General features: G+C 38.8%; 1 protein-coding gene across 1 annotated transcript; it reads left to right on the forward strand.

Moving 5' to 3' along the window:
* The first annotated feature begins 7,177 nt into the window (after positions 1-7,177).
* LOC123523476 (beta-1,4-galactosyltransferase 3-like) lies at positions 7,178-12,492 on the forward strand. Its single transcript, XM_045301145.2, has 8 exons — positions 7,178-7,593; positions 8,069-8,207; positions 9,749-9,842; positions 10,127-10,314; positions 10,820-10,942; positions 11,469-11,579; positions 11,995-12,133; positions 12,343-12,492. The coding sequence occupies exons 1-8, from the start codon at positions 7,287-7,289 to the stop codon at positions 12,400-12,402; spliced, it is 1,161 nt and encodes a 386-aa protein (XP_045157080.2). The 5' UTR covers positions 7,178-7,286; the 3' UTR covers positions 12,403-12,492.
* The last annotated feature ends 1,713 nt before the right edge of the window (positions 12,493-14,205 follow it).

Consider the following 14,205-nt stretch of genomic DNA (forward strand, 5'->3'; position numbering starts at 1 on the left):
TTGCCCCCGACATCTACTGATGCGGGAGACATGTAGTGACTGTCCTGTCCGTCCGTCCGTCCGTCCGTTCGTTCGTTCGTTCGTTCGTTCGTCCGTCCGTCCGTCCGTCCGTCCGTACGAGGTTAACAAAATCGGACCGTTTCGTCTAGCATCAATACTCTAACTAGAATGACTTGATACAAATGCAGATGTAACCTGTGACCATTCCTCATCTTCAGACATCACCTGACCTTAGTTTGACCTTGACCTTGAACTTGACCTCGTTTTGGACTTAGGTTGCTTTGTATCGATAAGGATGCCACCGGGGGCATCAAGCGTTTATTGAACGCAGCTCCTTTTTAATGTGCAAATTGTTTGTTTTTTCTTGATGGAAAAATACGTGAAAAAGAACTATTACATGAATAAAATGTGTCATATATACCGACATTAGTAAAACTAAGTTACATAATTGGTGCGGGTAATCAGTAAATGATGAAAATATATCATTTTCGTATTATGACACGGTTCGATCATTATGTATACATATGTTTGCTAAAAGTAACTAAAACAGACTGAAATATAAATTCGAAGATTAAAACAGCATTTAATACAATATTTCTTTAGCAATTACATAAAATACTGATTTAAACTTATTAACTGTTTGCTAGTCATTTTCTTGTAAAAAGAGAATGTAAAAATGATTAATATACAACATACGTGATAATGTCTTCGACATTTTATGTTCAGTTGTAAGCTTGTAAGATATGATAATATCTGTAAAAGATGGAATACTGCTCTGCAATGACATCTTTTTAAGATTTAAATAAATAACCTTTAGAATGTTATTAAATTCTAAAAAAAAACAACATACATTGAACACGTATTGATTGTTACAAACTGACACAATATGATTTAAGTAATCTACATGTAAGTCATGGTTTTGAAACAGCAACATCTTAATTACATTTATTTGTTATTTAAGAAAGCAAATGTTTTCTCATACTTTCTAGTATGAGGTAATTATAGCAGAACAAAATGTAGAAAAGCCTTAAATTGAAGAAGGTATTTGAGAACATATGCAGGAAGCTATCTAGGCACTTTTTAATGGGGTATCTTTGTATACGTCAAATACGCACAACTCATACATAAACTGTATTTGCGATTTAAAGTTTACTTGTAAGACGTAAGTAGTTTCTGTAAAAATAAAATGTTTACCTATAACTATAGAAATGAGTTTATCTTTGGGATCGCATCACGCGAATATTCAGAGGGGCCAAGCCCCCGCCTCCCGTGTGTCTGATCCAGCAATGCATACATCTTCGAACCTTACGGGTGGCACGAGGGATCATACCCCTTACCGAAATACAAATGAAATGAGTTCATCTTTGGTATCGCATTATGCGAATATTCAGAGGGGTCAAGCCCCGCCTCCCGTATGTCTGATCCAGCAATGCATACATCTTCGAAACTTACGGGTGGCACGAGGGATCAGTCCCCTTACCGGAATACAAATGAAAAGAGTTCATCTTTGGTATCGCATCACGCGAATATTCAGAGGGGCCGAGCCCCCGCCTCCCGTATTTCTGAACCGACGTGTCAAGCAGCATCGAACCTTTATGCTGGCAAAGTGTGCCAGACTCCTGCTGCATATAAACCAGTTCTGACCGTGGCATCAAGAGGTACTGGGGGACAAGTACCTCCGCTGGTACAAATGCGCCCACATCGGTTTCCGTGCCAAGTATTATTAATAGTGGCACCGGAGGACAAGTACCTCCTCATGGTACAACTACGCCCGCATCCGTGTCTTAGTAGTGGTACCGGGGGGCAAGTACCTCCGCCTGGTACGAATACGCGCTCATCAGCTTTTGTGTCAAATTATCTTTTGGGTGGTTCCGGGGAATGTGCCCCGCAGCAGGGTACAATTGTACCAGCATCCAAGTATATGCCGCTATATCCTATGAGTGGGAGTGGAGTACTTGACCCTCATCATGGTACAGCTGTACCAGTTTTGGGTACGGTACAACAATCTAAGGCTGAAATATGAAATAGGCTTGTCCGCCCGACATAAAACAGTCCTCTTTGGTACAACCACCCAATTATAGGGAAGGAGCAGGGCTGCAGGGCCCTACAACTGGTTCAAATGTGCCAGGAACTGTGCCCGCACTTCATCATACAGGTGACACATGGGATCAATCCCGTCCACTTGACAGGGGCCAGAATGCTATTGCTAGACCACCCTATCATATGGATAGCACAGGCGATCATCCCCCACCTATTGACACAAATGTACCGAAACAGTTTCTGCACCAAAACCCACAAGTTGCATTTGGAATAATATCCGTCCACCTGATCAGAACGCTCTGGTTTGACCACCCTACCCTATGGTTGACACCGGGGTTCAGGCCCCTAGAATTAGTACAAATGTACCGGCTATGGCTCCTGTACCACATCTCACCGGTGGAACAAACGGTGGTTCGATCCTTTCCACATGGAGCTAGTGACCATGTTGTTGCACAAACACCTTACTGTATGAGTGTCACACTTAGTACAAATATACAAGCTCCCTCTCGCGTCGCGCAACCCAGGGGTAGTCATTTGTGTCAACCCCTGGCACCCGGAATGGGTATCGTTGGGGTTCAATCCATTCCAACCAGTATAGCTGGGTCCGGTCTGGCCTCAATACAGTTGCTGCACTGCCATCTTATCATACGACGACGTCCTTTGCGCAAATGCCCGCTAATGTATCTTAAGTGGCCTCGACACCATACACTATGGCTGCTTCAATGCCACCTGATGCCGTGGCTACCCCCATGATCCGCACCCCAGCTTATGCAAATATGCATGCTAGGGCACCGTTCCAAGTGCCTGTCACAAGGGCACAGATCTTACCTAGGGTAAATGAGTCGATTGCGGCTCAGATCATGTACCCTTGGGGAGGTTCCGGTCTGTTATATTCGGATTCAAGAGATACAACCCCTTATGAACATCAAGTGAGTGCTGTGGCTCAAGTCAATTTACCAACCAATGGTTCCATCTTGAACCGTGAAACCTGGACCACCAAGGGCTATTGGGGACTTAACAGCAGGCGCCTTATGTGCTCCCCAGTAATTCTGGTTTGCAAGACTATAATCGCTCGGGTGTGCGGTTTATGTACCAAAATGGGGTTGCCCTCGCACAACCTTCTGCAAGACCAAAAGAAAATTCCAAAAGAGACTTTAAGCTTCCAAAACTGCCACCATATGATGGCACCTCAAGTCGGCGAACTTTCCGTCATAAGTTTGAAACATATGCACGTTATAATAAGTGGGGGAAGAACAGAGCATATTTCATATAGAATTGAACCTTTCCGGGAAGGCAGGGGAGTTCTTCTCAAACTCAATCAGACGTAGGCCTAACATCTCCTTTGCAGAACTAATTATAAAATTGGAACGGAGTTTTGGGGATTTAACCCCACCCACCCCTCTCCCCACACACACTGAAAGATATCTAGTCCAACTTCAGTCTGCTACACAACGTCCGGATGAGAGCCTTGACTATTGGTCAGATAGGGTGTTAGAATTGGCCACTGAGGCATTTCCATCCGTTGACCAGGCATTGATAGAATCACAGCCTGTAACCTATGGTGGCTGATTTCTGCCATTTCAGGTTTTCGTCCCGCGACCCCGCCGAGCGAAAACACGAGAATTTACAAGTTAAAATGGCGGGGGCGCGGGGCGAAAACTCGCTATTAAGCGGGGGCGTGGAGCGAAAACATGATAATTAGCGGGGTCGCAGGGGGAGGGTTAGTAACTGGTATGTCGGGGGCGCGTGGCGAAAACACGATAATTAACGCTGCTTAAACGTCGAGTTTTCGAACCGCGCACCCGACATTCCAGTTATTAAATCTCACCCCTCGACCCCGCTAATTATCGTGTTTTCACTTCGCGCCCCTGCTAAATAGCGAGTTTTCGCCCCGTGACCCCGACGAGCGAAAACACGAAAATTAACAAGATAAAATGGCGGGGGCGCCAGGCGAAAATTTGCTATTTAGCTAGGGTGCGAAGCGAAAACACGATAATTAGCGGGGGCTCGACGTTTTAAGCAGCGCTAATTATCGTGTTTTCGTCTCGCGCCCCCGACATACCAGTTACTAAATCTCGCCCCGCGACCCCGCTAAACAGCGAGTTTTCGCTCCGCGCCCACGCTAAATAGCGAGTTTTCGCCCCGCGCCCCCGCCATTTTAACTTGTTGATTCTCGTGTTTTCGCTCGGCGGGTCGCGGAGCGAAAACGCGAAATGGCAGAAATCAGCCACCATAGTAACCCGTTTTTGTTATGGAATGTTAACGCGGGACGTAAGTGCAGCTGAACATATGATCCATCTCAAACTAAATTCGGTACGCTAGTGCTTAGAACGTGCTAAGGAATTTCAACAGTGCTGTAATGTATTACAGGGCAATCTGCCTCCGCATAAGGGATGTCCAAATATTAGGGCTACTAGGGAGTAGAGAGAAGAATATTTTGCCTAGATCTCCAGGGAGCTGCTTTAATTGTCAGGGAGATCACCTGAGAAGAGCAGAGTGATTTTCCGTCTGACCGGAGGGTCACTTTTCAAGAGTAAGCAATATTTCAAATAAGGTAGGGTGTCCTCCGTGATGATCACGGTATGAGTCTTAGATTTTATATTTATATTTTGATGTTCACAGGGGGAGTACCCTTGTAAATATTTCATGATGTAGGTGAAATTTTACAACCGATCAATTCAGAATATATAAGGCAGGGGAGGTTACACTTGTAATTGTAAATAATGTACATGAATTGCCTATTTTACGATTGGTCAGTTTAGGATGTATAGCAAAGGGGAGATTACCCTTGTAAATTTTATACGATGTAAGATATTAAACCAGGGAGGTTACCATTTTGTATAGTGCATGTTCTCAAGGATCTATTTTTCCCTGCATTTACCACATGGTTGGCAGGGAATGTCCAGGCCATTTTGAGTATTCACCAGGTCAACGACTGGAAATAATTAGTTCCCGATAGTTTGTTAATGCTAGAGTTGAATGCTCAGTATTTTGTCCTATGGGGGTTTTCAGATTTGGCAGCCCACATTTGTTGGGCATTTTGTCCCATGAGATTTTCAGATTTGGCAGCCCACATTTGTTGGGCATTTTGTCCTATGGGGTTTTCTGATTTGGCGGCCCACATTTGTTGGGCATTTTGTCCTGCGGGGTTTCCAGATTTGGCAGCCCACATTTGTTGGGCATTTTGTCCCATGGGGTTTTCAGATTTGGCGGCCCACATTTGTTGGGCATTTTGTCAATGGGGTTTCACGATTTGGCAGCCCACATTTGTTGGGCATTTTGTCCTATGGGGTTTTCAGATTTGGCGGCCAACATTTGTTGGGCATTTTGTCCATGGGGTTTTCCGATTTGGCAGCCCACATTTGTCGGGCATTTTGTCCTATGGGGTTTTCAGACTTGTCGGCCCACATTTGTTGGGCAGTTTGTCCCATGGTGTTTCCAGATTTGGCAGCCCACATTTGTTGGACATGACTGCCCACACAGTGGCAGAAATTAATGGAACGTGCACAACGGGTGTTTTGACCCTCACAGCCAAAAAAACTCGGGCCCTGTATTTCCAATAGAAGAGCGGACAGTTTCGTTATTTCCTGTAACTTTGGTGCAAGGGAAAGTTACCCTTGATCTAAGTAATTTAATTAAGCAGTGTTTATTCACTGTGTATTTGGTGTAGGGGAAACATTCATTTATGAGATATTTGTATATGAATATTTACATTTATAACCTGTATCTGGTGTGGATGTATATACCTATATTCTGTTTCGTTTATTCTATAAATATAAAAATATAAAAAGTTTACTCTATAAATCACAACACAGTTAAATAATCAACATATGTACGACTGTTATAACGCAAAGAAATCAACAAGCTATAGCATATTCTTCAAAGGTGTTGCTGCCGGTATTAAATGTAAGTCATAGCAAAAACATTGCGGCAGCCATCATGGCGGCCTTTTTTTAATAAACTTGGTACGTTTCGTCTACATATATATTTCGTACTTTATACATTGTTTTTATAATGAAACTGTAGTAGAATGTATACAAAACTGAAGATGATTATTAATTTATTTTTTATTTTACCTGTTATTTGATATACATTGTGTTCTATATTGAACGACCCTACCCACTTATAAATATATATATTATCAATAATTTGAATGTATCCTTTAACAAAATAATAATATTATTACGATTTATTATCACTTGTTCAACACGGGATTGCATTGTGTAAGGAACAACAGTAAATAGAGGAATACAAACAAAGTATATTGACCGTATGTTCAAGAAAATAGTATTCCTCACATTTAAGTCCATATAAAATTGGTATAAAATGTGTCACAAAGTTGTATTTCATATCGATAAATGTATAATTTGCAGATTTATAACTTTAACATTTTTGTAATAACTTCAAATTAATTTACAACAGTTAAATGCTTTTATTTTGCAATTTTATGCTTTGGGTATCATTTTCATGTATCAGCGGCCATGTTGGCGGCCATCTTGAATTTGAGGACTTTGCCCAGTGACTAGAAACTGGCATCAGGCAGTTCTGAAACTACATATTCTGACGAACATTTTGGTATGCAGAAGTTGATGTGCACATTCATAGACCACCTACTACCAGTTTTAAGCTTCTTATTTGGCCATATTTGCAGCATGAATATGGCTCATGGGCCCATACTGTATCCTAGGTACGTTACTGCCACCTGTGGGATATTATTGCCGAACTAGACTTGGACTTTCTGAGGTCAACTTTTAAAGTCTAAGTCAGTTACGAAGTCTGAGTCTGAAAACAATAATATTGATGAATATGGCCCCAGATCTGTGTCCCCAGTAGTTTCGTCATTATTTTAGGTTTAGAAACAAACGTTTTTATGCTGCATCATTTCTTCTTGTTTCTCTTAATATAAACAGTATCTGAATATTACACATATCTACTTGTGTACAGTTTGCTGTATAGTAAAGTTACGGGTAGGCCCATATACCCGTAATCATAGGGAATTCGCCTCATTGGAATTGTATGGTCTATAATAATTAACAAAGTGTCAATTTCGGGATTTGAAATTTCATACACCCTTTAACGCTTCGTTTTGAATAGAACAATAGAGAAATACCAAAGAGCTATAAAAATAATTTCTTTGGAAGTATTAAAGTTAAATGGTGTCAAGTTACCTGTGTGTAATTGTTGTAGTACATAAATAATAGTATGGAGTAGCAGATTTGTGTAATACGGTGATATCAACAAGGATTATGCATTCAAGAAAGTTAAATTCACTCATAAAAATAATTTTAATATTTACTGTCTCATCAAATATTTTGTTCTGTGTGACCAGCCTGTATTACATTTCAAACTGCAATGGTATAGTTACTAAAGATAACGAGGAGCATACTAAGACAGCAGGATGGAACGAAGGTGAAGCAACCTGGAATAATGTGAATTATAGGAATGGTGGAATATTATCTGAATGGAAACTGGGCAATTTAAGCGCGAAGTTATCCTCTTATCACGACAGAGATCACGTGAAAACCGTGTGTTCTGAACTTCCTTCAAATCCAGGTAGTTTAACGCTTGAAATTGTCTAGATTCATTTGTTGGTTTTTATTTTCCCGTTTTATTTTGTTTTGTTTCGTTTTGTTGGATACCGTTTTAATGCCAGGAGATCAATTGACCTGTATTCTGTATAAATTTGATTTTGTTCCCCAATATCATAATCATGAAAAGGGTCATTTAGGAAAAAGTGATCATATTACAAACAAATGAAAAATAATTTTATCATAAACTTGCAACCACCGTTATTGGAATATAACACAATGGGATGAAATCGAACTATTTTGTTTCATCTAGATCCCAACCATTCTCCAGAAGTATAATTGATAAAGAGGTTCTATACAAAGAAGGAAGTAAGATCTGCAACAAATACTGAAATCATTGAAACAATTATTAAACTGAAAGTTATTCACTATAATGTTTGTGCTTTAGATTTTTTCTAACCAGTCTTGTTTCAGGAGTGTAAGTCATTATACAATTGCAGGTGGTAGGATGAATATAAGTAGGTTGGTACAGCCCGAAGATGTTTTCAATTCAAGCTCGCTCAAGTTGGTCCGTCCTGGTGGGCACTACGTTCCCGGATGCTTGGAGAGGGAAACTGTAGCCATAATAGTTCCATATAGGTAGACAACTTCAGATTACACTTTGATACTTCTGTGATGATCGCTTTGATAAAATAGAAGCAAAAACAGATATTGTTGTTTGAGCGTTTCGTGCAAAGGGAAAGACATTACTTGCTATGTTAAAGTTACATATGGTCAGAGAGTGTCATTTACAGATATGATTTGTTAAAGGAGAAGAAAACCTTAGTTATATGTTTTATTCATTGGAAACACCTCTTTCCATCATTTATCACTTCCAACACTAAAAGAAATTTCAAGAACTGTTTTCACAATCAATTTTTTCTTTGTTCAAAAGGAAATTTAAAAAAAAGTTTTTGATCGTTTTGTGTCAAAGAAAACTTTGATCAAAAACTTTGCGAACTCCATCCTGTACGTTTTGCTTTATACTTTGATGGAAGCATTTGAAAATGGAAGTCAGTTGTGTGGATGTTGTGTACTAAATTTTAATTCTGGGTAAAATGAAAGAATTCTTTCTTGTTTATATCCTATGATCACCAGTCGCCCAAATATAAAAGTAGGAGTGCAGGAAAGTTACATTGAATGACTCAGAATCAGCCAGTCGGAGTGTAGGACTGAGAATGTTGCAAAACATGATTTTACGTGTGACTAAAATATGTTGGCGTATAAAACTGATGTATATGGTAAAACAAACCATTGAAAAGTCATGAAGTACAAAATGTGCTTGTATTACACGTAAAGTCGAAATATCTTTACCCCGTGGACACGTGGTTTTAAATGTTCACAAATGCCTGCGAAATGCTGCATCTGGTGTTCATTCCAATCTAACATTGAAACAAACACATATAGATCTTGAATACCTATGTTTATGGTCCAGGGATTACTAGTGACATTTCACTTCAATGTATTAATGTTTCGGGGATAGAAAAAGGTAGTTAAGACACCGTACACTTCTAGGTATTCTGACTATTGTTGTGTTGCTATTTCAATTACAAATAGCGAGATAAAGAATTGTGGGCGAATTATGTTTCAGGGACAGAGAGTGACATTAGGGAATTTTGCTGTCTTAATCACAGGCACCAGTATCGGACCTGGGACAAAAATATGTTTGTTTTCATCCTAAATGAGTTAAAAATGAAAAATATGTAGTGAAATATGAGCCCCCATCAAAATATACACAGTAGACATATGTATATTTTGATGGGGGCTCATATTTCACTACATATTTTTCATTTTTAACTCATTTAGGATGAAAACAAACATATTTTTGTCCCAGGTCCGATACTTGTGCCTGTGGTCTTAATAGGTTAGGGAAAGTGTCTGCCAAAAATGGTTCAGGGACAGAGAGTGACATTTGGCAATTTCGCTGTCTTAATAGGTTAGGGAAAGAGTCTGCCAAAAGCTGTGGCATTTTTCATGATCTTGGAGTGATATTTGAAATCTTGCTGTGATCATGTTTCCAGACAGAGTGACATTTATCGATATTGCAGCGTTTCTTGGACAGAGCGAGACATTCTCTATTTGTGTGTGAATGTTTCAGGGAAAGAGAGCGACATTTAAAATAACACTGTTTAATATTTCAGGGACAGAGAGAGACATTTACAGACACTGCTATATCATCTACATACATTTCTCCAGAGACAACAACATCAGTATGCAGTGTTTGTGGTAGAAATGGTAAAAATAAATCAGTTTAACACAAAATCAGTATTGTAGCGATGTTTTATTCAGTGTGAACCAATCTCTTTATTACGGTTGTTTGTTAGAGTTTTATCTTAGTATTTACTGTTACGAGTCTGAAAATGTTCTCTTCGATGTAAATGGGGAAAAAACGCGAACAAATAATACTACGCTTTAAAAAAAACAAGAACATTCACGATATAGCCTTACTTTACTGACACCGTACTTGACAATTAATTAGTGTTAGAAATTCATTCACGTTTTTTTTTGTCCTTCTGCAGGCATACCCAACCCAGTTTAATAGAGGCATTTTGGCAAATATTGGCTTCCTAACAGCTAAAGAGATTCTTAATTTCACTTGCTATATCATCCACGATGTTGACCTTCTTCCAGTTGATGATAGAAACCATTATAAATGCTCCAACAATCCAAGACACCTCTCCGTCAGCAGCAGTAAATATGGATACAAGCTAGTATATTGGTTGTTTTTTGCTAAATCTGGATACTAATATGGATACAAGCCAGTATATCATTGGTTGTTCTCGCTAAATATGGATATAAGCTAGTATATCACTGGTTGTTTTCGCTAAATATGGATACAAATTAGCCAGTATATCATTGGTCTTTTCGCTAAATATGGATATAAGCTAGTATATCATCGGTTGTTTTCGCTAAGTTGTTTTATGGATGCATGGTAGTATATCATTGGTTGTTTTAGTTAAATACGGATAAAAGTCAACAGTTTTCGCAAAAGTCTCACAAATTCATTACAATAACAACTAGGTTTTGATAGTAAAGAAAATATTTCAGCATAATATTTGACTGACGTTACTGCACTGTATATAATTACACTGTTCAGAAGTACAAAATTAACATAATAATGTATGTAGAAAAAAAAGTAGAGAATTCTAAAGTAGCGTGTTTAATGTTTTAAATTTTAGTATGTGTTTTGAGTGAATGTTTCAATATTACAGGCTCCCTTACGGTCATTATAATGGCGGGATTATCGCATTCACACCTGGTCAGTTTCTGAAGATTAACGGATTCAGCAATGCGTATTTCGGCTGGGGCAAAGAAGATGACGATTTACATAAACGGTAACAGAATTCAACTTGATACCATGCAGCAGTAGTATCTAAATGGCGTTTTATTAAACTTTAGGTCTGCAAAGTGGCATTTTTTCTTCTTTTTCAGTAAATTACTGAAATATATCAAAGAAATATTTACCCGATACTTACACACAGAAAAATATTTCAGTAAAATTTTATGAAAATAATTGTTAAGAAATAGATCTTTCAGTAGTGGACACCAGGTTCAAACTAGTGTATCTGGGTGTTTACTCAGTGAAAGATATTTCAATCTTTCACTATTACTATGAAATCATTAATATTCACGGAAGACTATTTTTGTGCATTTCATGGTTGTGACAATCCACGGAATCAAATCCAAATGAACAACTTTACATCCCATTTATGTTATGTTCAAAAGTTGTCACGAATTCACATCCATTAATGGCAAAAACCATGAAATCCCTTGCCCACGAAATTAAACTATTTTACAGTATCCTCAATTCTTTCTAAATGTATGACCCACTGTATTTAGTATACGTTTTATCACTTGCAGGATTTTAAATGCTGGTTACAAGATCGACAGACCTGATCCAACCATTGGAGTTTACGAGGAAATTGCAAGACAAGATGTTCAAGACTTTTCAAATCCAGATAACCCAATGAAGTAACCAACACAGTGCATTTGCGACCTGCATGGATCCAGACCAGCCTGCGCATCCGCGCAGTCTGGTCAGGATCCATGCTGTTCGCTTTCAAAGCCTATTGCAATTAGACAAACCATTAGCGAACAACACGGATCCTGATGCACAGGCTGGTCTGGATCCATGCTGGTCGCAAATGCACTATGTTGGTTTTCTCATGGTGCGGCTAATATAACAAAATAACCAGTCATCCGTGTATTGCAATGTAATTGTATATAGCAATTCTTACATAATTATTTTGAAATTTGAATGTATAAATTTCAACAAAAATTTGTTGAATAGGCAGATTTCGATTGTAAAGGTTTACTTATGAGTGATTTTGTTAGTATATGCATCATAAAAAGACTAAGTATATTGGATCACAGTATATTTCTCCAGGGACAGCTTATACCTACGGGCAGAGAAGAGATTCAGACGAGATGGAGTCAACAATGTTTTGTTTAAAAGACTAGCCCTCGAGTTTCTGCCACTTTACACATGGGTGTACGTCAACACGAGCGAACTGACAGTAATGAAAGTATGAAATATTGCATACTTTCCTATAGCTTTTAGGAGAACAAAATCTTAGGTTTTATTTTGAAAAAAAAAATCTAACATTGATTTATAGATTGCAATTAAATAGTATTATCTTCAAAAAAAAAATAGAAAAAACAACATTTGATTTGAAGTTCAGTGGAAAAGTCACTTGTTGCTAGATATTTACTGTATGTCTTTTTTACATTTCAGATGATGAAACATATTGACCCTGGACTTGAAGAAACATTTGCAAGAGTGAAGCCTCTTTAAAACTTCTGATGTCAGGAATTGTTATGCATATATTCAACATGTTATATATGGAACTTTGTTATCAACTACCTTAGGGGAACATTAACTAATTTAAACCTCAGTAATATGAGCTACATGTTTCAAATGTCAAACTGATGATTTTTAGAAATTTTTTGGAAGATTTTCCGATGTACAATCAAGTAACCCCTGGGGCGGGACCAATTTTACCCCGGGGGTCATGATTTGAACAAAGTTTGTAGAAGTCTACTAGGAAATGTTACATATCAAATATCTAAGATCTAGGCCTTCTGGTTTATTTTTAGCAAATTTATGAAGATTTCCCTATGTACAATCAAGTAACCCCTGGGGCTTGGTCAATTTGACCCTGGGAGGGGGGGGGGGGGTCAAGATTTGAACCAGTTTTGTAGAGGTCCACTAGGCAATGCTACATGTCAAATATCTAAGCTCTAGGCCTTCTGGTTTATTTTTAGAAAATTTTGAAGATTTTTCTATGTACAATCAAGTAACCCCATGGGGCAGGGTCAGTTTGACCCCGGGGGTCATGATTTGAAATTTTTTTGTAGAAGTCCACTAGGCAATGCTACATGTCAAATATCTAAGATCTAGGCCTTCTAGTTTATTTTTAGAAATTTTTTGAAAATTTTCCTATGTAAAATCAAGTGACCCCTGGAGCGGGGTCAATTTTGACCCAGGGGTCATGATTTGAAAATTTTTTGTAGAGGTCCACTAGGCAATGCTACAATGTCATGTGAAATATCTAAGCTCTAGGCCTTCTGGTTTATTTTCAGAAAATTTTTGAAGATTTTCCTATGTAAAATCAAGTGACCCGAGGGGCAGGGTCAATTTTGACCCTGGGGTCATGACTTGAACAAATTTTGTAGAGGTCTACTAGGCAATGCTACATGTGAAATATCTAAGCTCTAGGCCTTCTGGTTTATTTTAAGAAAAATTTTGAAGATATTCCTATGTAAAATCAAGTGACCCATGGGGCGGGGTCAATTTTGACCCCGGGGTCATGATTTGAACAACTTTAGTAGAGGTCCACTAGGCAATGCTACAAGTCAAATATCTAAGCTCTAGGGCTTTTGGTTTTTGAGAAGAAGATTTTTAAAGATTTTCCTATGTTAAATCAAGTGACCCCTGGGGCGGAGTCAATTTTGACCCCGGGGTCACCCTGGGTGACCAAGGCAAGTGGGCGACCAGGTGTGGGTGCGCAACTTCACATGTTTATAATAAATGTTCACAGAAAAGAATGAAAGAAATTTAATGAAATTCTGCCAAATGGCAAGTTTGTTATGTACAAATATGTGGATTTTTAGACAATTAAAGGGCAATAACTCTGCAGTTACAAAAGAAATCCATACAAAATTGTGTGTGCACAACCACATTATAGTGCTCTAAATTCTGTTAAAGTTTCATAGTTAAAGGTCAAATATATCAAAAGTTATGATGCAGAAATTGCCATATTTATAGTACCCTATATAGTTAACACTAGAAACTTCTAAGGGCCATAACTCTGGTGTTACTTGAGCAATCTGACTGAAACTTGACGGGCCGCAAGAACTCATATAGGTGAATATGTATATGAAGTTTTAAATAAATATTCCCAACCATTTCCTAGATATGGCTCCGGACGGACGGACGGACAGATGGAAGGACGGACGGACGGAAGGACGGACGGATGGAAAGACGGACGGAAGGAAGGACGGACGGACAACGCCAAAACTATATCCCTCCGACTTTCGTCGGGGGATAACAAGAAAGTAGGTCACATTCATGGTCACTGAGACAGTTTTCAGATCG

This window comes from Mercenaria mercenaria, chromosome 3, assembly GCF_021730395.1.
Source record: "Mercenaria mercenaria strain notata chromosome 3, MADL_Memer_1, whole genome shotgun sequence".
NCBI classification, from domain to species: domain Eukaryota; kingdom Metazoa; phylum Mollusca; class Bivalvia; order Venerida; family Veneridae; genus Mercenaria; species Mercenaria mercenaria.

Excerpts from the sequence above, each read along its gene's own strand:
- LOC123523476 (XM_045301145.2), top strand. The coding sequence starts at position 7,287 with ATGCATTCAAGAAAGTTAAATTCACTCATAAAAATAATTTTAATATTT. Across the intron at positions 9,843-10,126 it reads CAGTGTTTGTGGTAGAAATG|GCATACCCAACCCAGTTTAA; the intron begins GTAAAAATAAAT and ends GTCCTTCTGCAG. Across the intron at positions 10,943-11,468 it reads GATGACGATTTACATAAACG|GATTTTAAATGCTGGTTACA; the intron begins GTAACAGAATTC and ends TATCACTTGCAG.